At 39.8% G+C, this 23,684-nt stretch overlaps 1 protein-coding gene across 2 annotated transcripts in view; it reads right to left on the bottom strand.

Annotated features, from left to right (window-relative positions):
* Window positions 1–9,202, bottom strand: part of TOP2B (DNA topoisomerase II beta) — a 58,698-nt gene extending 49,496 nt beyond the window's left edge. For both annotated transcript variants that reach the window (XM_021538075.3, XM_021538074.4), the window contains exon 1: window positions 8,705–9,202. In XM_021538075.3, coding sequence (XP_021393750.1) covers window positions 8,705–8,761 — 57 coding nt within the window. In that variant the 5' untranslated portion in view covers window positions 8,762–9,202. The remainder of the gene's footprint in view (window positions 1–8,704) is intronic.
* Between the last annotated feature and the right edge of the window lie 14,482 nt (window positions 9,203–23,684).

A 23,684-nucleotide genomic window follows, 5' to 3' on the forward strand; every position in this document is an offset into this window, starting at 1 on the left:
AACACAAGGCACCACATACATGAAAATTAATGAGCTTTTTTTCCTTTTAAAGACTGTCCCAAACATTGAACAAATGCTATACATTCATACCCCATTTGGTCCACACTAAAAGCTACTTTTTAATAATTAGAGGCACCTATGGTAACTCAGCCACATTTTCTGGTATTCTCTAGTTCAAAAATCTATTTTTTCTGCCATATTAAAATAAATATGAATCCGGTGTTCCTTAAAAAAATGTTGCTTGAGTTTAATTGCTCAGCTCCTACTATGCAACATCTACTCCTCCTCTAGAGACTTTAAGCCTTGAAACGTTTTATAAGCCTCATAAATACACTACAAATTCTAGTCTCAATCCTGTAGTAAATTCCATGCAAAAGGAACAGAGGGTTGGTGTTCCAGACACTGACAGCAATTCAGAAGGAGGAAAACAGATGCATCAATGAGTCAATAAACCCTTAATGCTGTTCCAAAACTCCCCTCTCTTCCTCAGCCACTCATCCTCCCACAGCAGCATTCCTACAGAAGTAATTAGGAAAAGCCTTTCAGGATTGTTCCTTAAAAGTGCTGACAATCTTGAAGATCATAAAAACTCTACCCTTTAATTTGCTATTTAAGAATTGTGTCTTGGCAGACAGAAGAATCAACCTCTCCATAAAAGCCACCATATAAAAGACTCATAAAATAACTCCAAGTATATTTTGAGATTACTTTTTAAATTGTTTTGCATTTTCATCACCTTTCTGTTACCTGGTATGCATGTTTATCACTCAGCTGGCAAAGAAGAAAGTCTACATGGCATATTCTGAAAGACTTAACTAATATCAGGAAGAGCAGGTTAACATAATACAACTTTAGGTTTGTTTTCACTCAAGCAAACCAATATGGAACTTCTTCCTCTGCCCCCAGCCAATTTTTCACGTGCTCAAACGTGAAACCCTCTTCTTGATCTACTTAATACCAAAAAATAATAACTGCCTCACTTCTTGCAACTGCTCTCCTCCAAGCAACTTGCCTCCCTTTTACCCCAAGATTGTGACGTGACACCTCAAAGCTTTCATGATGACACTGTAACACAACAGTGGTGGAAAACACTAAGTTAGGATCACTAAACAGAGTGTGACAAAAAACATTACCTCAGCCAACAAAAAGCTCGGTGTTGATGCATGAAGTAACAGCCTGAATGACCTCAGGCAGCAGAACTCCCTATATCAGCCGGACTGAGATAAAGTTGTTTTTCCCCAGTCACCTTGCCATCCTTGTACCTTCATATCATGGCACACAACTGGGGAATAAGCACAGGACTGAAATGCTCACACACTAATACACTATCATCCCTAAAAACTGCAAATATCCCAGAGCTACCATGGATTACACAGCTGGAAATATCTCCACTGAAGCTCACTTCTCTTAAGTAAAGATGCCCTGCTTAGGAGATGACCCAGAATTCTAACTGTTCTTATGGAAATATTACATATCAAACTGTCTGGTTGTGAGAGCTTTTTTTTATTGTTTTTTCTCCATTTTATCTTCTTTTGATTTATAGGAAAATAACTTCTCAGTGTTATCTTATGGCTCTGGTATTCTGTCATGACAAGAAAATATTATTTCTTGTTCTCTCCTTAAAGACTCCTTCAGAGATTGAGAAAGATGGTGTGAGTTCTTGGCACCTCACTAAGGTAGACATTTGCCCACTTTTTAATACATTTGCTCTTCTCATAAGTTTCCAATGTCTGAAGAAGGAACAGGAAACCCACTAGGAAACTAACTAGGCCCACTCATTCACTAAAAAAGAACAAAAAAAATCAAGATGTGGTATTCATGAGAGGAGGACTGCTTAGTATCTGAACTGCAATTGTACTTCACAGATCAAGAGAAAAAAAAAAACTAGATTAAGCATTTTAATCCTTTTTTACATATTTCCTTTTTTTTTTTTTTCTCCTTTAAGGTAGCTTTTTAAATTATGTCCAAAGGAAAGTATAGCTCTGATGTTTAGATCTGAACCTTCCAAACATGTTCTAGCTCAAATAGATTTTACACTAACTTGGCTAACATCCTTTTTGCTTACTTGCTGGAAAAAAAACACTAAAACTGCTAGATGTGCACAGTGTAACAAATACACAGATTTATCACTTTCACAAAATAAAAAAACAGTAGTAGTAGCTTACTTTCAGTGGCAAACTGTATTTCTATGCAAATTGGAATTGCACTGAGACACAAACAGGATATTAAAATAGCTTTATTAAATGAAACTAGATGAGCTGATATCATAGAATAAGTTAACAACTCACTTCAAAACACGACTTAAAAGGCCTTAGTTCATAAGAGGAAAAGCATTTGCAATCACACTGAAATTTTAAAAATAGCAGATCTGATGCTCACTTGTCAAGGAGGGGAGGAATATTTTCCTGCTTTTGACACCAAATTTTTGAGTACTCTTTACTGAAATACCTGAAGAATACAGCTAGGAAACATTTTTGAATAAAAATTACTAAGAGTTGGTTTATCACTTCACTTATGAGAAACAGTTTTCTTCTATATTTTCAACACAAATATTTGGTGTTTGATCTTGACATTTTGTTTTTATCGCTAGAACTTAAAACATAGTTCAAATTCTAGTATTTCTTTTCAGTTATGTAATAACATCTTATATCCCTTGATTTAGAATTTTCTTTAAATCTAGAATACTAGCCTTAAAATACATTCTTGCAAAAGACCAGTATAAGTGTGTTCCAGTACAAGTACTTCAGAAGACACCACTATATTTCCAAGTATGCAATTTTCAAGAGAGACATCTTCACACAGTCATACACATATAGAACTATGTATTTTTTTCTCAATCTGCTTTTGAAAACATTCACAAAGCACCTACTTAATGCAGAATAATATTTTCACTGTACGTGACTAGCAAGAAATGTACTGTTTCAAATTAGAAAAATTAAGTTTTCTGTAACAGTTTTCATTCTTAAGTTTTCTATATATAATATATATATATATATATATATATATATATATATATACACAAAACTCACTCCCGGGGAGGGAATCACTCCCATCCATCAGCTATGAATCACAGGTGCTGCTTTTCATTAACTGAAACATAAAGATGCATTTGCATACTGCTTTTGCACATAGATACAGGAGACAGTTTAGATGCAAGGTAAAAACATACTTTTGGAAAAATAAAGTCATTGCCAATGAAATATTAAATTTAATCAGTAATTTTTTCAGACCTAAGCTATCTTAGTCTACTTGTATGTTCTTTTATTTGGAAAGGTTACTTTATCTATCCAAATAAAGTAATTCCTTACTTACTAGCACAATACAGCACAATTGTCTTAGAAATTAAGTGTACACACACACAAATCCCACAGGTCGAACATTAACAGAGGGCATGTGCTCAAATGTACACCTTTCCTCCCTGAACATCTAAAGTAATCACCCACAAACTTCTGAAATCAATTCCTCCCCAAACCCTGAGATATAGATCCCTTCCTAGACTTGGTTACAATTGAGCTCCCTATGCATCCATCACTCTTTCACCTATGCCAGAACAAGGTTTCCTCCCAGCTTGGAATACAGAGGGTGCAGATGCACGTCCTGAGCTGTGGGACTGGCTCAGCTGCTGTCAAAGATGTGGCCTCGATCCTGTTCAGTCCCAAGCCTCCACTTGATATCTCCTCTACCACTTCTTTGATCCTGCATTATTCAGCACTCTGACAAGGAGAAGACTGGACAACAAAAGTATTTAATGAATGGTGGTGTGGAGAATAGAGGATAAGAAGCAACCACTTTTTTTTTGGCAGGCAAACCAAAGCACCTGAGCAATCTCTCTTCAGAACTATTGTGTCCGACTCACCCAACTGAGCCACAAACACCTCCCTCTGGTGCTGGAACATCCAAGGGAGTCGTGACATCTCTTTACAGCACTGCTTCTTTAAGGGTAGTAGAATCAGAAATACTACAGGCCCAGGAGGGAATGCTGCTTCCCCTCAACTGTTGGAAATAACTATATAGCTCAGAGCTTACAAAACACATTCTGTTTAGTAAAAGTCAATACTAATATGAATACATCGGGGCAAGTATTTCAGATCTGACCTTCCTTTCATTGTACAACTGTGAAAAAAGGAGGGGCAGGGAGGGTAAGGACACACAGGACAAAAAACCTCCCAGTTCTGTGGTCACCATAATAGCAAAAGACACTCATATAAAGCAAGAGAACAGCACTGAAACAAGGCTTGGCAAAAACACAAGACTTTTCCCCACGCCACGCCTGCTCTGCAGACACTACAGCGTATCAGAGCAAAGATAAGACCAACTAACAGCACATGTAACAAGTGTTACATATGTGACAACTGCGTCCTAGCCCAGCTGCAGACAGCAGAGAAACAGAAGGCCTGATCCAGATAAAGAAACAGAAAGAACAGAAACCTAATTCTGAGCTTCAACCTGGGTCTGGATAGGCAACTAAAGAGGCCTAAAGAATTCAGAAGTAAGAACTTCAACCACCTACTCATTCTTTGAAATGAATAGCATAGTAATGAACAGCAATAAAAAGGATAAAATACTATTAACCCTTGGTTCACCTCTAGGACAGTATGCTTATTTCTGAAAACAGAAGATTTCATTAGGATTTGTTCATATTACTGACCATATCTGCCAAGTGTTGACACTTGAGGCAGGCAGAACCCTGACAGCTTACAGACAGACCCATGATAGAGCAGTAACACAATGCAACTCCTGGGTATGCTGTCTCAGCCCAACACTCTCCCTCCAAGCACTATGTTGGCAGAAGAAGGGAACTCCTGCCTTGCTCCCAACCAAAAGGCCCTGCTCTCAAACCAGAGGAATGGTCAAAGCTCGGTGTAGCAGTGATGGGCAGATCCTTGGGGTAGAAGAGATACAGTTCAGACTTCAGATGCAAAAAATCTACCCATAAAGCTAAAAACCACCCAGTGCAGAAGCCACAACCAGTAAATTATGGCACATCACTAGAAGTTATTGGACATTATTCAAGAGAAGCACTTGCTTTAATCCTCTCAGAACATATTAAAAGCCAAATCAAACTGAAAGGCATCCCTTTATTAAGTTAAATGTATTTGATTTCAAATGAAACAATAAAAGACAAGATCCTTTTAATGGGATGCTTGGTGCTTTAGAAAAAAATATTGAGCCTACTATCTTAACAATTACATTCACACTTCATATTTTAAAAAATGACAGTATTAAGTTAAAATTACCTTATTTTTAAGGTAAACTCTGAATCCTCTGAAAGATTCTTATATCTGAATTTAGATTATTTGAAAGGCTGGCTCTTTTCACTAAATAATATACAGCTACTGCATTTATTCAAACAAGCATAACCCAAATATATGCAATATTTCCACCTACTAATAATATACATCATTTCCATTCCACTCCATCTAAAGAGCAAATATTAATGATATTTTTTAAAAGAGAAGTCAGATGAACACTCAACATATGTTCACTTTAACCTAGCACTTCCTCGAGTCAAAACCTGTCCCTTTCACCAAGGACAGGAAAGTGGAAGTAGTGTTCAAAGTCCTAAATTATTATTTGCACTCTCAGCTTCCATTTATCAGGCTCATTAGCTCTTAGGGTCGAGGAAAAAGTCTTGAAAACACTGACAGAATTAAGTGATTAAATGTTGCTTGTTTGAAATACTCAGTTTTTTGGGCATTACCTTTGTATCAGAACCAACGCACTTCAAAGTGTTACTTACAATGACGTCACCTTCACTATAAAAGGCATATTTATAAAAATAAAGTGCTATTACTGCACCATTACAATTCATTTTCTTTAGTTCCTAAACACACATAAAGGTTGAAGAATTATTCCATTTGTTCACAGTAAGTTTTTCTAGCATTAGAAAATGCCATTACATTTCACCAATGAAAACTCTCCTTATTATAAATCCATGCTTTATAACTAACTCTTAATACAACCACCCACCAAAAGTAATTTATATCACTCTGTCAAAACTCCACCTTCTACCAACTACTAGAGTGCAGAGCTGCAAGTTGAGTTCAGAAAACCATCAACCAGACCAAGAAAAAAAAGCAATTAAAAAACCAAATAAGTACATTTAATAAATCAGAGGTTATCTTGGTTTGTCTCCAGTTAAATAATGCTAAATTATTTTCCCAATATACATTTTCAGTTATTGTACTCTGATGTGTTCCATCACTGGTAATTGTGTCTAAGTAGTTACATTTCTCCAAATCCTGTTACAGCAGAAAACACAGATGACTTGCTGTTTTTTTCCATAAACATTTAATTCTTCTTTCTTTTAAAAGTAAAATTAGGTATCATCTGATGCTTGTATGATGTCTCATTATGAAATTCACTCTAGAGTAAATTCTCTATTATAGGAAGTATCTTTCCTTTTTCACAATTGCATGTAATTCTTTCCTACCTATAAGCATTCTCTTTGAATCACACCCAAAGCTGAAGTTATACACACAACTCTTTACTAAAATGTGAGCAACTACATTATGTACACAGGATTTGCTATTTGAAACATAAATTAACATCCCACCAAGTTTTAAATTATTTCCTCATCTTCAGGGACAAAAGATGAGGAATCATTTCTTCTGTTACCCTTCAATTGTTTAACTCATGGTCTTATTAAGAAACCACAGACTATAGAGAATATATTACTCAGACAGAGAAGCATCCTAGTGGTTTCAACACACTAGCAAGAATTCTAAGAAAATAAAGGTGGTTTCAAAACAACCTATAACTGAACTGCAAGTGGTTGCATATCCAGCAGATACATGCCAAGCAGATTAAAGCCAGACAGCTGAAACTATTCTGTCCCTACATCTATCCTTCTCACCCTCCTCAAGGACATCATATGATCATCTACAAATGAACCACCACCTAAACCAACATTTGTTTCAGCCTGGCACACAGGCTATGGCCCCATTCAATTCAGTGCTACAACAATATTGTTCTTCTGCATGCCAGTTCTACAGCTGACATGGAACAGGTCTGGTCTTAGGAGCTGGCTCAGAAATCCTACCTTCACCATTTAAAATGCACATGAGAGAAAGAAAGAATGTCCCACTGTTTTTTGAAAAAATAAATGAACACAGTTCCAACTAAAAGCCAATTATTTCCCTACAACTACTCTTGAGTTGACAAAAACACTTTTAACTTTTACTACATTTAGAGAATGAAAAGTTTGATCATTTCCAGTTGTAGGAAACTGTTGACTCACCATAATTTCAACCCCATTACATTTAAGAACATGTTTCAATAAAAATGCCTATTCGGTAATTTTCACACTTCATTCTGCAGTTTTCTGTATGAGCTGTAAAACTTTCAATTACTTGGTCGAACCTAGATGGTACAATCTTAATTCTGAAAAGTCATCCAAAGACCACAGTTGATAAAGATTGCAAAATATTGTGAAAAGACAGGAGAATAGCTGCTCAGCTTAGACATGTTCCCATGGCTAAACTGTGTGATTTCAAGTGGCACACCCAGAAACTTGCACATTTTTTTTAATATACCTTTCCATGCTGCCAACTTCTTAAAATTAAAGAGAATTACCAACATAAAATGCAGTAATTACATCCATGGAAATAGTCCACCAGCAGAACATACAGGATTTGTTCACTCTAATAATACTTCATTTTCAACAGCTCCAAGATATAGAGGGACACAAGAACAAGTTTGCTTGTTAAGACTCGTTAAAAGTTCCCACCTCTATAAAGCACATGTGTCTGATTAAAGATACCTGTCCATCAAGATCTAGTGTCTTCTGCTTAAACATTAAAGAAGTTACCCCTCAATGCTGAGCAAGAGAAAAGCAGGGGAGTTACTGATTGGCTGAACCAGATCCCTTCAGGTCACCTTTGCTCCTCCTTCCTCTCAGGTCTCACCAAAACCTGAGAGCATCACTCTTACTACTGACAAGGAAAGCACCTCAGCATTGGGAGCCAGCACTCTCAAAGGACTATAAGGAGGTTCAAAAAAGGATTCATCAATTCTAGAGTCAGCTATCACCAGCACCCTCCCGAATCTTAATACTTCCGACCAATCCACGAAAGGCAGTAAAACACCCCCTTCTTGGGTCTGTTACAGAGTTACAACTTTTGCAGGATGATGAAGTTGAATGCCAAGATGGAACAGCAAGCACACAGCTCCTGCTTCCTGTCTCTGAAACTTGGGAACTTCAGGTATTGTCCTTGCACACAGTTGGAAAAGAAAACAGGATCAACACAAAGACCCTCTGCTAGCTTTGCTCTAGGAACAAGAGGCAATACCGGCAACTCTGGTGGGTCAGACGGACCATATCTCGCTTTGGAGGACAGCAGCTTCAAGACAGCCCTGATGACCCACCCGCTACCCCCAGAAGTTTCCCACCTGCTTGCTCACAGACTGACCTCTTCCCTACGGCTCTCAGCACCCCAAGAAGCCCCCCAGAGGGATAAAATCTCCCCTCCTGTAACATCAATTCCGAGCCCCGTCCTCCTCCTCCTGTCCCGGAGCCCTCCACCGAGCGGCGGGGGCCCTACAGCGCTTCGCTTTCCACGCCAGCCCTCCGCTTCTCCCTTCCTTTCAAAGCCAACCCGCGCTCTTTCCACACACGCAAGGGACGCAAACGGAAATAACAGTAGTAATAATAGCAAAACACGAGCAGCAAATCCCACGAACAACATGCAGCCCCACAACTTACCACCCAAGTCAGTCCCCCGCTGCCGCCGCCGCCTCCTCCTCCTCCAGACTTTGCCATTTTCTGCCCGTCTCTCCTCAGCCGAGGCGAGGGCGCTCGGAGGCGGCCGGGAGGGCCGGCACCGACTCCGCGCCTGGCGCCGCTCCGCGCCCGCCCTCACCGGCGCCCGGCACCGAGCAAGGGCGCCCGAGGGGCCGCACAAAGCGCCCCTTCCGCCGGCGGGGAGGCGAGAGGGAGCGAGGGCCCGGCCGGGCCTGCGGCTCTCGCTAGTTTAAAGGGACGACGGGCCGGTCCCTTCGCCTCGCGGCGGCAGCGGCGGCAACAACAGCCACCGCTATCGCCGCCGTAGCGCTGCTGCCTCCCGCCCCCCTCCTCACCTCCGGGCCGTCCCCCCCCGCAGCCACAAAGGCCCGGAAAACAGATTAATAATAAAAAAAATCTCCCCTTCCCTCCCTCCTCCCTCGTCCCCTCCCTCCCTCGTTCACTCCCTGCCTTCCCGCCCCTCGCGCGCGCGCGCTCCCGCGCAGACCCCGCGCCCCCCGCACACACGCACACCCGGGACTGGCCCGGCCCCCTCCTTCTTCCCCTCCTCTCTCCACCCTGCGTCCCGGCGCCCGGTGCCGCTCCCCCGCCGTCTCCTCCTCCCCCTCCTCTCCCCACACAACCCCCGAAGCGCTCCCGCCGCCGGGACACCGCGCGTAGACAATAAATAACCGCGCCGGCCCCGCTGGGCGTCCGCGCCGCGGCCGCTTCTCCCCGCGCAGCCGGCCCGGGCCTCTTCTCCCCCCGCGTCTTCTGCCCGCCAATCACGGGCCGGCCCGCCAATCGCGCGCTGGAGGCGGGAAGGCTGCGCGGAGCGCCGGCCAATCCGAGAAGCCAGAAGGAGAAGCCGCGTGTGACGTCACCGAGGGTGGCAACAAGGCGCGAACAGCCCGCACGGGGGCGCTGCCGCGCGCGCGGGGGGCGGTGCGAGGGGAGGCAGCGCGGTTGGGTCGGGATAGGGATGGGGTCGGGATAGGGATGGGGCGGCTGGATCGGGATAGGGACCGCGGCGAAGCAGCGCCCAGCTGCCGGGTCAGCGACGGGCACCCTCGCCCCTTCTTCCCGCTCTGTGACGGCGGGCAGGGAGACGCCTCGCTTTCCCGTGACTACACAGGGGCATTGGTGTGGGGACTGGCAAAGCACGGCTGTCCCGTTTTCCTGGTGTTCCAAGTGGATGATGCTGCGATGCGTGGGCGGAGAAGAGGTGATGCGGTAGGTGGGCCAGGTGTTCGAGGGTTCGGCGGGCAGCTGTCCCCTTTCCGCCAGCCCGTAACTGGTCCCTGCAATTGCCACCGCTGCGACCTGCGGCGGTTACCAGCAGGCTGGAAGTCCCAGTGCTCCAGGCAGGAGTGTATTTACAATCCACTGCCCTCTTCTGGGCTCTGGGGATCGGCCCGAGGAGCTCTTTAACTCGGATAGCTCACAGACCTTTATCCTCCATTTGAGCATCATCGTGTGAAGTCCTCATAGAGGGTCACACAGCACAGGACCCCGTTCTGTACGCAGCACACAACCAACCCTGTGTAGTACAACCCTATTCGCCGTTTTGAAAAAAATGCTGTGGCCAAAAACCATCTACTTCCTAGGTCTAACCAGTGTCTGTATAAAGCTCAAAATTCATGTCATTTTAGGTATCAGCACAAAAAATACGTACAGCTTTGCATACTTTACACCAAATGTATATAATACTTATATATGTATAACTGTAAATATTATAATCAGCTTCTCAATTAGCAATTTTCATTCTGCTGTGTGAAATGCAAAGGACCTACCCAGTCCAACCTGTTCCATTACTTGAATTATTAAGAATGTAAAGTCTCAACAGGAGGGATCAGTAGGACCACTGCATCTGAACTAGCAGACAAATCAGACAACCATTTCAAAGGAAGAGCAATTATTTAAAGGTTTTTCCTTTTGCAAAATACTTTTCCGGAGGAGTAAAGGGATTGGAAATTAAACAGCCACTTTTGAGGAGTCAGTTGTAATGTTCAATTATGCCTCAAGGGAAGGATCAGAAGAATTTCTAGTAAATATTGCTTATTTAGCATAATTTTACTCTGCCAGTTTCTAAGGAAGCTATTAAACTAATATCTAAGTGCTGCATAAGGATTATGGAAAATAATGGCATCTGCCTAGAAGGGACAGTAAGTTATCTGCTCCAGCCTAGTTTTATTGCAGCTCCATGTGCCTCTGAGCTGTAGGCAGTGTTTTCTTCTACTTTTGGCAGAATCACAAGGTAACACTTGCAGGGTTATGCCTAGTGCTTCAGAATTCTGAGCTTGCTGATTAGAACTGTGTTGATTTTTTTTTTTCCAAAATCTCAAATTCATATATAGAACCCATTACAATTAATCATGTACAGTGAACTGCTGCAATGAATATTGCGTGGATCAGAGTAAACAGGAGTGCCTCTAGTCACAGCTTTTTGCATTGGTAGAGGACCATTTCTGTATTCAGCAGAAAAAGAGCAAGTTTCAAACATTAGTATACTATGTTCTCATTAGCTCCAGCTGTTTAGTAAACAGGCTGTCCTTAGTGTGGGAAGTGTGCCTTTTGCAATGTGAGCCAAGCAGAAGATAGCAATCTAACTTGAAGGCAGCCAATGCCATATATATTAGAGAGAGACAGAGGGAGTTTCTTCTTGGCAGCTACTGCTCTTTGAACATGCATGGTCAGACATGTTCAGTCTGTGTCCCACTGCAGCAAATTTATGAGGAAATGCTGATGTTCCCTCAAGCATTTTCTTTAGTCCTTGAAATTACTTTGTCCAGGTTGGATTTTATTTAATTCTCATCCTTACTATGCTAGCTGCACGGCATTTTACTGGCTTATTGCTGATGTTGGTTTTTATCCCTAATACTTATATGTGTATGCTGAGTGGTTGCATTGCTAGTCATATAGGATTGTGGAACAAAGTTCTCATGAGACCAAAAGCAGCTGCTTCTGTGGACTGCAGAGGTGGAGCAGTGAAATGAGACTGCTCATCACATTTTAAGAGATCCCTGTTAAAACAAACACAGAAGTAGATTTGAGCATGAATCAAATTCATGTGCCATAACATTTTGATAGGAGTGGAATTACTTTACTGAATGCAACCTGCCCAAATCATGCACTACCAGTTCATGTCAAATACTTCACACTTACTGTGTGACATTTTAAATTGGTAATCCCCTTGAGATTGTACACGAAAAGTCCTATTTCAATTCATTGGAGATTTACTTGTTCTCACAGTTGTAGACCATAACATAAACAGAAGTATCCTAGAGGCTTTCAAATCAATGATCTACTTAAACCAGTTTCACTAGTGCTTTTACTAAGCAAAATATTTATTGTAATACTACTTTGTGTTCAATCATTTTAGCAGTAAGTACGTATGATCTTTAAGTATTTCTATACTTGGTATGTACAAACTTCCCATCTATTCGAAGTTACTTACTGCTTCTAGTTTACTTGCTCTCTAATAAAACCTTTTCTTTCAATGTGGCTTTTCTAGACACAGAGTTAAAGGGCCTAAAATATGACTATTTGTGAAACTATGTACATTTATCTAATCTGTGAACATACTCAGATACAAGCACTTACTTAAATGACCAACCACAGCTCTTTTTCTGCAAACTACACAGGAAAAAGTGTAAATTTTTGCTAAAATATTTATGAAACTAAGTGTTGATGCCCATTACATTATACATTCCACATTGTATGTAGTTGTAATGAGGTATAAACAAACATTGCATATTTTAATATTAAATATCTACACTCACAATAAAATATTTTCCATATTCTACTGCATTTTAAAATTTCATTATAATTCATTAACATAATTTTGAAATAATTGACCAAATTATTGAGTAGGGTTGCGGCAGTACAATATGAGAGTGACCAATACATTTGTACTACGTTGATTGCGAATGACCTTCATGCCACGGTTCCAAAGTATTTAAGAGAAGCCTACCCATGGCTGGATCACCTAACGATATACATTTAGCCAGGTCATGTGTTCTTACACAATTGTATCTCAAACACCTTCATTGAATTAGCAAGAGGCCATACTAGTGGTTTTCTGTGGGTGTGCACTGTCAATGCACTGCACGACACTCTCAGCTGAAATGTGCCCAGGACTTACATACCTGATGTATCCATGGCACTTTTGTTAGTAGCTGTTCCTGGGGCCAGATTGTTCCACAGCCAGTCTCTTGAAAAACATCAGGTAATTTCCATCTTAATCCTCCAGAAACATGTACCACTTGTGACAGTCTGCTTAAACCCTGTTTGCCCTCCAATTCTTCCTCTGGTGACTAACCTGTTACGTGCTGCGCTCTTGGCAGAGGTGTGGAAAACTCAAGTGGGGCATGCTGTGAATGCTACTGCCAGGCTGTTGCTGGGGAAGAAGTCCAGCAGAATCCCCAGGGTTAGCTACAGGATGGACCCCTGGGCTCCATCCTGGACTGCCCATTGCATGGCTGAGACTGCTACACTGACCCACCTGACTTCCTCCTGGATGGCAGCACCTCCCTGCTGCAGGAGAGGCAGGGTGTGTTACAGACCTGACGTGCTTGGCCTCTCACCTGAGCTGCACAGTCTCTCACACAGAACAGGAAAGTTGTGTCACTTGTAAACTTTATCTGTGACTAGAGGGGCATCCAAGCCCATTCAATCTCCTCACTGTCAGCTCAGTCTTGAATTGTGATACACTTTCACTGAGCAGCATAATTGCTGTTTCAACAGAGGCTGGTCATAGAAATTAAATATATTTGTATTGAAATTCCTTGTATAGGACAAAGCTCCCTTGTGCAGTGACCACACACAGCAAGAGATGTTGCATGCAGAGGTGAAGCAGGGGAAGCTGAGCTGGCCATACTGGGACGAAATCTCAACATCAATAGAATTACTACCCATGCAGACATCCACTGAGTCTTTAAGAAGAGTTGGTGGCAGTAGAAAAAGATGCAAATGCCTGGAGGGACAAAAACAATGTTAAAAAACACAGAATGGAGAAGGTGATGTATTTTAAGCTCTGTGCTTAACGTACATAAGACAGCAATGGCCATCTCAGCAGTTATACTGAACTGAGAGGAGATTGCTGTGATTTGGAGGCTGGGAATCACAAACTGCATTATGGCATTGTTAGTCAGTGTGGAGAACATAAACAGCCAGCAAGGTTTGAGCATGCCATGCCATTCAGAAAGGCACTCCCTTGAGCTCTGGGTGGTGAATACTGCAAAGCCATGCTAGGCTTTCCTTGAGAAGCTTTTCTGATGTTATCCACATAGCCCTTTCTTCCTGTCCCTTTATCCCAGCCCCTCTGTAAAGGAGCTCTCTCTTTCCAAAGTGGAATTTCTTTTTGACTAAAACATGCAGGTTTTTTCCTAACAGTTCACCCAAAAAAGATTGTTTGGGCAAGAATATGTGAGTGGCTATCAATTTTTACCCAGCAAGACTCTCCTTGCTCATTGAAAGTATCCATTACCAGTGTATTTCTCCAGTCTCACAGAAATCCATTATGGATTTTGAGAGAGTGTCAAGACTGCTTCCTAATAGCAGAAGATCATGTCCAGTCATTCCTGGAATGACAGGAAGGTGAAGGAGTTTTTCCTATACAAGGCACATGTGGATATGTTTAATCTGTTGCGAAAAGTGACGAGTGATATAGACAGCAGAGAAGCCCACTGTTCTGGGAAATGTTGAAAGAGATGGTACTTCACTTTCTTGAGCTAAAATTCAACCACCTCTGACACATCATGTTTTGACTTATTATAAGGAGGAAATAGAAAGGGCAAGCTTTTCTGTACAGCTTAATTGTAACACCAGTTTTGACTAGAATCAATGATAACTTGGTCAGGGTGTGCATTTGCATACCCTTTCTCAGAAGAGAGTTGTGTGGTTCTTGTAGTAACCCAAGAAGAGAAAAGTATTAATACCCGAGAGAAATAATGCCTCAATCTCCACCAAGACAGAGCATGTCATTGAAGTATGGCCAGTGCACCCACATAGCTTATGCTGAGGTCAAAGCGAAAAAGAGAAGGAGGCAAGTTTTGGAATACTTGAGCAAATAAATGTCTGAGGCAAAGACCAACAAAAGAGTTGGGTGAATGACCTGTGAACATCCTTCTGAAAGAGGACTGGAGTAGGGACACATGAGCTAACAATATACCTGAGCACTACTTCTTGTCGGGAAGACAAGAAGTAGTAACTAAGAAAAGTCAGGGGTTACTATGAAGGGTCCAGTCAGGCATAGAATAGCAGAACCACAGACAGAGAGATTGCACATATCTGTCCAAAAAATTAATGAAGAAACCCTTAGAGTAAATTTGTACTGGCAGCTTTAGTTTATACTGATGTAATGCTTTGAATTACTAAACCATGGTGATTTTGATTTGGTACTAGATGGCCTAAAATTTGAATTACTCTTTTACAGCCCACAGCACAGGGAATGTGCTCACCATGTTCTTCTGACAATTACAAGACAGTTTAGAAAAGGAAGTTTATACAATAATACTATTTTGTGAGTATTCTTTTCTAGATGATTTAAGCTGTTAGTCTTTCCAGTAACCTATTTACTAATAATTCTCTTTGCTTAAATGCATTGCTTCAGATTACCTATGTCAGTAGACTATTCTAAGGCTTTTGAGAATTTATTTTTCAGAAGTTGTTGAGAAAGTAATTACAAAAATAAGATGTATACTTCAACTAAAAAAATATAAAGGGTATAGCTAAACAGGTAAAATGTACCCAAGACTCAGCCACCCACTTAAGTGTTATCTGAATTTACAACTCCCTAAAAATTACTTGTTATAGATCAGCTATTCAACAATTTCTCAGGTGGCCTCATTTATAACAAGGCTCAGCAGCAGTTCCTGTTTATTTCAGTAAGGAGTTGTGTAATTCAACAGCTTGGGTGATTGGGCAAGCAGCTGCTTCATGCACTTTTCTATTTTCCTTAGGTATTATTAAGCAAAGGTGATCAGAAATACATAAAAATATCTTCTGTTATCCCTTTAGATCCTTTAATGCATTGGTATTTCTGGGTCTTGAATGTTTCTCTCACAGTACCATGCAGCTGTCCTCTATGATTTTTTTCAATAGTGGTATTTCTGCTTAGTGTTTTAGTCTTACTGTATTTATTAGGAGAATGGGTAAATAAAGCACCAAATGTAACACATTAAATATGATTTTTTGTTTAGATTATGGCCTCCTGTTCTATTTTTACCCAGTTAACACTGCTTATATTCTCTTTCCACTACATACCTTACATTGCTCCAATCAGCTCTGCAGATTCTTCCAGCTCTTTACTGCACTCCTGTTTCTCTTAGAGAAATATAAGAACACATTACCTCAGTTTTCAGATGAAGTTAAATCATCCAGATCAGTGGTTCTTATATGCCTCTTGCTCACTATGACCGTAGCCACTGCTGATAAAGGTAGCCAAAGTTGCAGTAGCAACAGCTCTCAGTATGGGCCAGGACAATGTGTTTGACTTTGCTATGCCATATTTTTATTAGAGTCGAGGAATCTCAGTCTAGGTCTTCAGTCCAGCATGGTTTCCAAAAGAATCTTTCAATTTCTAAGCACTTCAGAAAGCTGCATCCTGTTCACAGGATTTCTTTCTTTGATTTAGGATTCCTGCCTGTCACCTGTGAAGAAAGAAAACAGTCTTTTGAATGACTGAAGATATGTGCTTTAGTAATTTGTGAATTTGCTTTAATGTTCTAGAAAAAAGTTTTTCATCAACAGGATGTGTTAAAAGTAACTTGCTTTGATAGACATATATTTGTGGGGGTTTTTAACCTAAACAATATGGATTCTGTAGTCCTCATTATTTTATACATTTCTTTTTGAAATCTACTGTGAATTTAACTTGCAGAACAGGAAAGAAAAATGTTTTTCATCAATGCAGTTCTTTTACAATATTCCTTCATTTCTCGCAAACTATGAAGCAAAGAAAAGGTACTGCATGTTTTATCTGACAGACCTAAGTGCTATAAAAGGCAGCATATCTATTTTTGCAACACATCTGTTAACTGTTATACTATAACAGTACATTACTCAGTTTTTAAAAATAATTTTGCAAGGAACAACTTAGTGATATCCCGTGTTCCTAGATAAAGGCTAGAGAGAATACCTTTCCTGTACTGTGCCTCATAGTAAGGTCATGTCAAAGTTTTACCATCATGCTATAGAACCATTAATAACAACTCACCTTCCTTTTCATTTAGTTGGATTTTACTGAGCTTTATTATTCCACATATGCTCTTCTGCTGGAAGCTTTTATTGCAGAAAACCTTTGAAGAGTGGGAAGCTCTGAAAGTAGTGTGGTTCCTTTTAGCTTGTTTTTTACTGCTGCTCACATTCTTCTCTTTTCAGGTAATAAGTACAATGAATTAATAAGGTGTGCATGAAAAGGAGATACACATTGGCCAGAAATTTCATTAAAGTATCAGTTTCCATCCCATTCAACATTTTTCTTTCTCTAATATGTCTGAAATTAGAAAATGGGGTTTATGTATCAATGTATCAATTTTCTAGCAGGTTTTGAAACTATTTAACACTAACTGTGTCAAAATTCCATTTACTTTGGAACCAGTACTAACGTTAGCTCTTTGGGAAAAGACAGATATGGCATTCTTTTATGTTCTGTAGCCTTTGAGACATGTTGGACATGCTACTGAAACACAACATTTTTCTGCTGAGTTCGTCTTGTGACTCATGATAAGTAGTGTGGAAGCTCCTTTTTTACTTTACAGCTTACAGCTAGCTTATTGAAAAGTCATTTGTTAGTTCTCATGCATGAGAATTCCACTGGTTTGCTAACCTGTTTTTTTTTTCAATTGCTCATGTTCTATAATTTCTCCCAAAATACGTTTGATTCAGTTCTCATGAGTAATGATGATGAAAGAGCACACTGGCATAAAGGCTGAAAATAATGAAATTACTTGAAGTCATAGAATAGCTAAAGTTTAAGAGATCAGTTGCATACATATGGTTATTTGGGACATTTAATTCTCAAATCATAAAGTTTTCCTTAGCTTTCTAATCAAATAATCCATTCTCCCAAATAACTAAAAGTACTGATTTTGAGTAGCTGTGCAGAATAGAAGACAATTCAGAGGAAACTATGCTTTCTTTCCTGATAGTTGTTGAAGTACAGCACAGCCTGAGCCACACCAGCACTTTGACTACAGTAAAGGCAGAGCACAGCCACAGGCCATAGAGGCAGGCACATTAACCAATCCATGGGAATGTAGCAGAAGCTGCAGCACTCACACATAATCCATGGCACATGCTTCAGCTCGGAGTTGCTTCACCAAACCAGCATGACTGCTTTTAGCCACAAAGCCAAACATCTCCTTAGCCAGGCACAGCACACAGCACTCCCAAGCTGCCTGTACAACAGTCATTCATTCTCCCAAGAGTGCACATGCAGAACACAGCACTCCCTCCTGCTCCATGCTTCAATCTGCTCTGAGAATTCATGATCACTTATCTGCGTTTCACAAACAGGAAGACTGCAGTGCCTGTCATCCCACCCTTGACCCATGCTACTCCCATGCTGTACATGATGGGACATCCTATGATTCTTAAGGTTGATGCTCCCTCCAGGCCTGTTAACTAACACGGGCATGGTGGCTTAACAGGTTCTGTAACAGACTAGCAGGGACATGCAAATAAAATAGGTGAAACTACTTTTTCAATTTCCTCCAAATGAATTAGCATGTTAATGGGATGAATGCTATGCTTTGCATTTCCACATGTACAGGTCTTTGCATATTTATAAAAAGCAATAGTTAATCTTTCAAAAAGACATGAAATAAAAATATTGTTCTCAATTCAGCATTTGTTTGGTTTATTCTCTGGAGTTAAATTGAATATATAACAGCATTCATAGCCTTACAACAGATACCTGTAGTACAGCGTGCAAACTTAATGTATAGTCATTCATTCAGTTCTTTGAATTTCAATGGCAATTCCTTAATGCAGTAAAATCTGATTATTTAATTTGGTCAGGATCCTCATTGCCCTTTTGAACCATATGCATAAACATACCAAAACACTAGGTTGTAATGTCGGTCCTAAAACCCTTCCCTTAAAATAGCTGCTGCTTCACTTTCCCCTCCTTTGTGGGCCATACACCATTTCTCAGGCTCATGGATGACAGTGGGTCTCAAAATGATGTGAGGAAAGGCCTATGTTACCAGGCCTGCAACAGGCTACCCTTGGTGGCCAGTAGACTTTCTGGGAACCAGAACTATACTGGGAACACAAGAAGATACCAGAGAGGGACACATTCCTGGAAGGACAGGGGCTGAGGCTTCAGTTGTGCTATGAATATGCCATGGGGAGTGGGGCGACACATGACACAATGACACAATACAAAAAGCAGGTAGGAAATAAAATTATAAAAGAAATGAACAAAATTTTCTAACAATGAAGACTGTTAGATTTAGAGGATCACATTCAAGGAACTCCCACAGTAGACCATGCTATTGTCATCCTCATGGCTTCTCCCATGGCCCACCAGAGAGGGAACAGCAGCTGTCATAAACTAGAGAATACACAGAGGCTCTATGGGGTTGGGCTACCACGCTGTGATACACCAGGGAAGAGAGAAAAGGACAGAATCCAGAGATAGTGCAGAAGCCTCCAGATGTTACCTATGAGTCACTGGGAAGTTGCCTTGATCACCACTGCAGACACTGCTTCAAACAATGAAAAACCACTAGTTTATAAAAAGGGAAATTTGGAAGGGCTTTTAAGAGTGAAGACAACAGTGAGGGTTATCCCAGGAGACAGCTGATATCACGTTAAACAAAGGAATCTTCCAAAAGATGGACAAAACATCTGCTTACACTTCACTGCAAAATCCCTCCATCTCACCACTAATATAGATAATGCTAATATGTAGTGCTAGTCCTGGCTTTCTCATTCTAATGTGTGTTAAACACAAAATCCACCGACCACTTCTGCTTGTAGCAACTCCTGCTCCACTCACAAACACTACACGACCAGAGTGTCCCTTCCATACAACTTTTTCAAAAAAATATTCCCCGGTAATGGATTTAACATTCAATCCTTGAAACAGAATAGGGTCTAGTTGATTTCCACTGAATTGGTTATCGCCAATAATCTGGTTATCGCCAGTAAATTTCATGATCTTTAGAAATTATTTTTTTCTACATCCAAAACCTTTCAGCCACTCTTTCACTGGCATACATGTTGCCTCCATGCTCTGTTCACAAATGGACTTTGTGTTTTTCACTGAATACTTACAAATGGTTGAATTTCCTCACATGATTGGTAATCAGTCCTGCATGTGAAATAAATTAAATCAAAAGTACAAAAGGTAAGTGTATTCTGGCAAATGTTTCTTAGTCTGTTTCCTATCACAGATTTTATTTCTGTGGGCCAGAAATGCATGTAAGTCTCTGTCTTCAGAAAGCTATTCTTACGTTGTATCTGGTTGAAAGCCCATTCCTTCATATCTGTCAATCAGTTTTGGTTTTTATAAATCAATAAAATGATGTACAAATATTAATTACTAGCAAGCCTTAAAATGTGAAATAAAGTTAAAAAGTGAAGTTGCAGAGCATATAGAGTGCACAGTCAAGAAAAATTACCATGCCTGTTGCACTGAATATGAACTTTGGGGTTTCACCCTTACAAAAAAAAATATCAAATGTATTTGAAGTTTAAAAATACCATTATCAAAGACAGACTTTGAAGTGTAGAGGAAGAATTGATATGATTAATAATATAATTTATAAAAGCAGATCATGCATAGTACTGACACTTAGGCAAGAACTTCCTAATTTTCTGTTTTGAAAGGCTCCATGATGATACAAATTCCTTTCAAAAATATTTATTTATTAAAAAAAAAGGAAACAATCAGCTTATCTAAACAACCCCCCAAATTATGTAAATTTGACATTCATTAATCAGCGTTATCTTTTTTCCATCCTTCTGGTGTTAAAATTAAGCTGCAGCTTCTAACACTTCCTGTTTGTGTTCCTACATTCTTAGCGGGGGTGGTTTTAGTTTTTATTTTGAATGTGTTTAGGGGTTTTTTTTTGGTGGGGGAGGGAGGGGGAAAATGGGACTGTTTTCTTTTAAACCATTATTGCCAACATCATGGAAATCAGTTAGCATACTCAGGCAGAAACTCCAACCCACACAACCTAACAAAAGAAAATAAAAATCAAAACCAGTTTTAGGCATGCGTGATACTAAACCAAATCATGACAGCACTACAATTCTTAATGCAGTCCAAAACCAGGCACTTCCTTTTTGGCCAATAAAGTTTTACATCCTTTTTGCTAGTAGTGAACTTTGCTTTTTAATATACCATTCATTTCCCTGGCACTCTGGCTAAAAGCAAAAGCTGCTGCAGCTTAACTATGTTATTTTGACTTCTGATACAATGCAAGCATAGACATACATACATTTGATTACCTTCCATCCTTCTCTTCACAGTGGTAATAATGCAGAGGCGAGAAGTGAGGCTCTCTCCTTCCATTCTGTACTTTGCTGCTCCATTTGCTCTAAGAGCCTGTGACCAACTGTTCCACCTACTTTAGTTTGAGCTTGCTTAAACTGCTCTCATATGTCTTCATTCTCTTACATCAGCTGGTTTCCTTATGACTGTTCCACAGGGCAGTCTGTATATTGTTATCCAAAATGCTCACCTAAAGTAAGTGCAGCATTTCCTCTTGATTACAACAGTGATAAGCTGCTAGTTGATGATTTTCAGTGGGGAAAATATGTTCTCCTGGGACTTCAAGGATAATACACTATATTACTGAAGTTCCAAGGATACGAAATAACACTCAGCATTATGGAATAAAAGGATCAAGTTAACAGAATATACACTGAAACATCACCATTGACATGCATAGTGAAATCATCTTTCCCCCAGTTTGTAAGACCTTGAACAGGAGATTCAGTCCTTCAAGTCTAAGCAGGTGCTTAATGTCACACTGAAATCTCACATCCTTACAGGTAATGCAGACCTAGTTCTTGGTTATAACATGTCACTAAACACACTTCTTCCAAAATCAAAGATCTAGATTATTGACTGGAATAAAGGAAGGAATTATCTATAACAAGTGGGATCCTGTTCTTAATTCTAGAATTATTTCTATAGTTCAAACTAGTAAAAATAAAAAAAAATTAAACTCAGATATTCCTTAAATCTCAGACAGATTTATAAAAAAACCTGTTCACCAGTCTCAGCAATTTTCTTCTACTGAAAACTTTCAGGGACCTACATATAAATAAACACACAGTAAAATGTCTCAAAACCAAGGTCAGTCATTGGAAGCTACTTCTGCCAGCATCAGTTTATGTAGTCCATTACATTTTCTTTCGCCATGAAATTTTATTAAGTCCTGGTAACTTTGTTGGTTTCTGGGCATCATCAATTTTAATTACTATTGGCTTTTTTTTTTTTTCTGCTGAGTTTGAATATTTTTAAGATTAAAAAAAGCTATCTTTCATCTCCTTTTACCAAACAAATAAATAAATCAACTTATTTATTGTCATACTGTATTTACCATACAGCTACAACTGTGTACATAAATTAAATTAAAATGTATTTTAAGCTAGATGAGAAAAAATAAAGCTGAAGAAACTGAAGCAGGCTAATAATAAACAAAGCTAAAGCCTAATTACAAGGTTTACCATGAAACAACCCCCAAGCCCAAGAATAAGAACATAAGCCTTAACGATGGAAAAAATCATTGTTATCTTTTTCACAATCACATTTAAGCCTTTACACATTTCATAACACCTGTACACTTAAAATACATATATTTGACCTTGGCTTGTTAATTGGTTATTCCTAAATTCCATAATATAGGCTGAGAAGTCTCAAAATTCTGCTCCTGAAATTAAAAACTTAAGTAAAGAAGGAGCTGTTTCAATCTACTAAAGACACTTTTTTTTTTTTTATTTTTTTTACTCTAGTGTCCTTCTGCTTGGATTAAATATCCAAGATTAGCATTAAAAACCCAAATTATCCCTGGTATTACTGTAATTACTCTTCCTTTCTGCTCATGTTGACAACTATATGACCAGTGATCATATAGGTACACATAATATACATTACATCGCTGATTACTGTTTACACAGGCCATAAGGCACAAGGCATAAAGCATTGCTTGCAACAGCAGTACGCCGTAAAGAACCTTCAGAACCAGCACCAGGTAAGCTGAACTACTGCAAATAATGTTGAATAAGTTCCCCCAAAAATACTCAAAGTACAGAAAGGACCTAAGTCTATTCCAGCAACTGTGTTTAAGGAAGGTACTTGTCTGCAATTTCCTTCTCAACCTTCCATATGATATGAAGCTGAGATACAGAAGTCCCTTCAATATTGACACATTTTTTATGGTGTTGAATTGCTTGGACAACAGTTTTGTCCAAACCCAGAGGCTTTAACATACATTGGAAATTAGAGATTCACTTTAAATAATGCCTATACTTAAGAAATGCTAAGTTTTGATAAACTAGTGAGGTCTTTTAAATTAACTTATAGCTTACTTCCATTGCTCGTTTGAGCAACCAAAGATAAAGAAATGAGGAGTGTGGGTGTGGCAAAGAGACATCCTGATATCTGCCTGGAACAATCTCTGCCCCTCTTGGAGTTCCTTTGTTTTGGCTTGTTATGTTTAGAGCTGCAAGAACTCTGCAAATGGGTGTTCCCAGCTTCTGGCAGCCATATGTGCTGCCTGCTGTTTTCATTCCACCGCACTATGGAGACAAACACACTGTATTTTTAGTCTTCTACATTTCCTGATGTTGCACATAATAAGGATTATATCTCAAATCCAACCTACTAAATGTGAAAAATATTCTAGTGTTAACAGATTAATTAAGGTGACAGATTTTCTTACAAGATCAGGTAATTTTCACTACTTACTTCTCATTTTAAGTTATATAATTTACACCA

Source organism: Lonchura striata, chromosome 2 (assembly GCF_050655825.1).
Source record: "Lonchura striata isolate lonStrDom1 chromosome 2, ASM5065582v1, whole genome shotgun sequence".
NCBI lineage: Eukaryota > Metazoa > Chordata > Aves > Passeriformes > Estrildidae > Lonchura > Lonchura striata.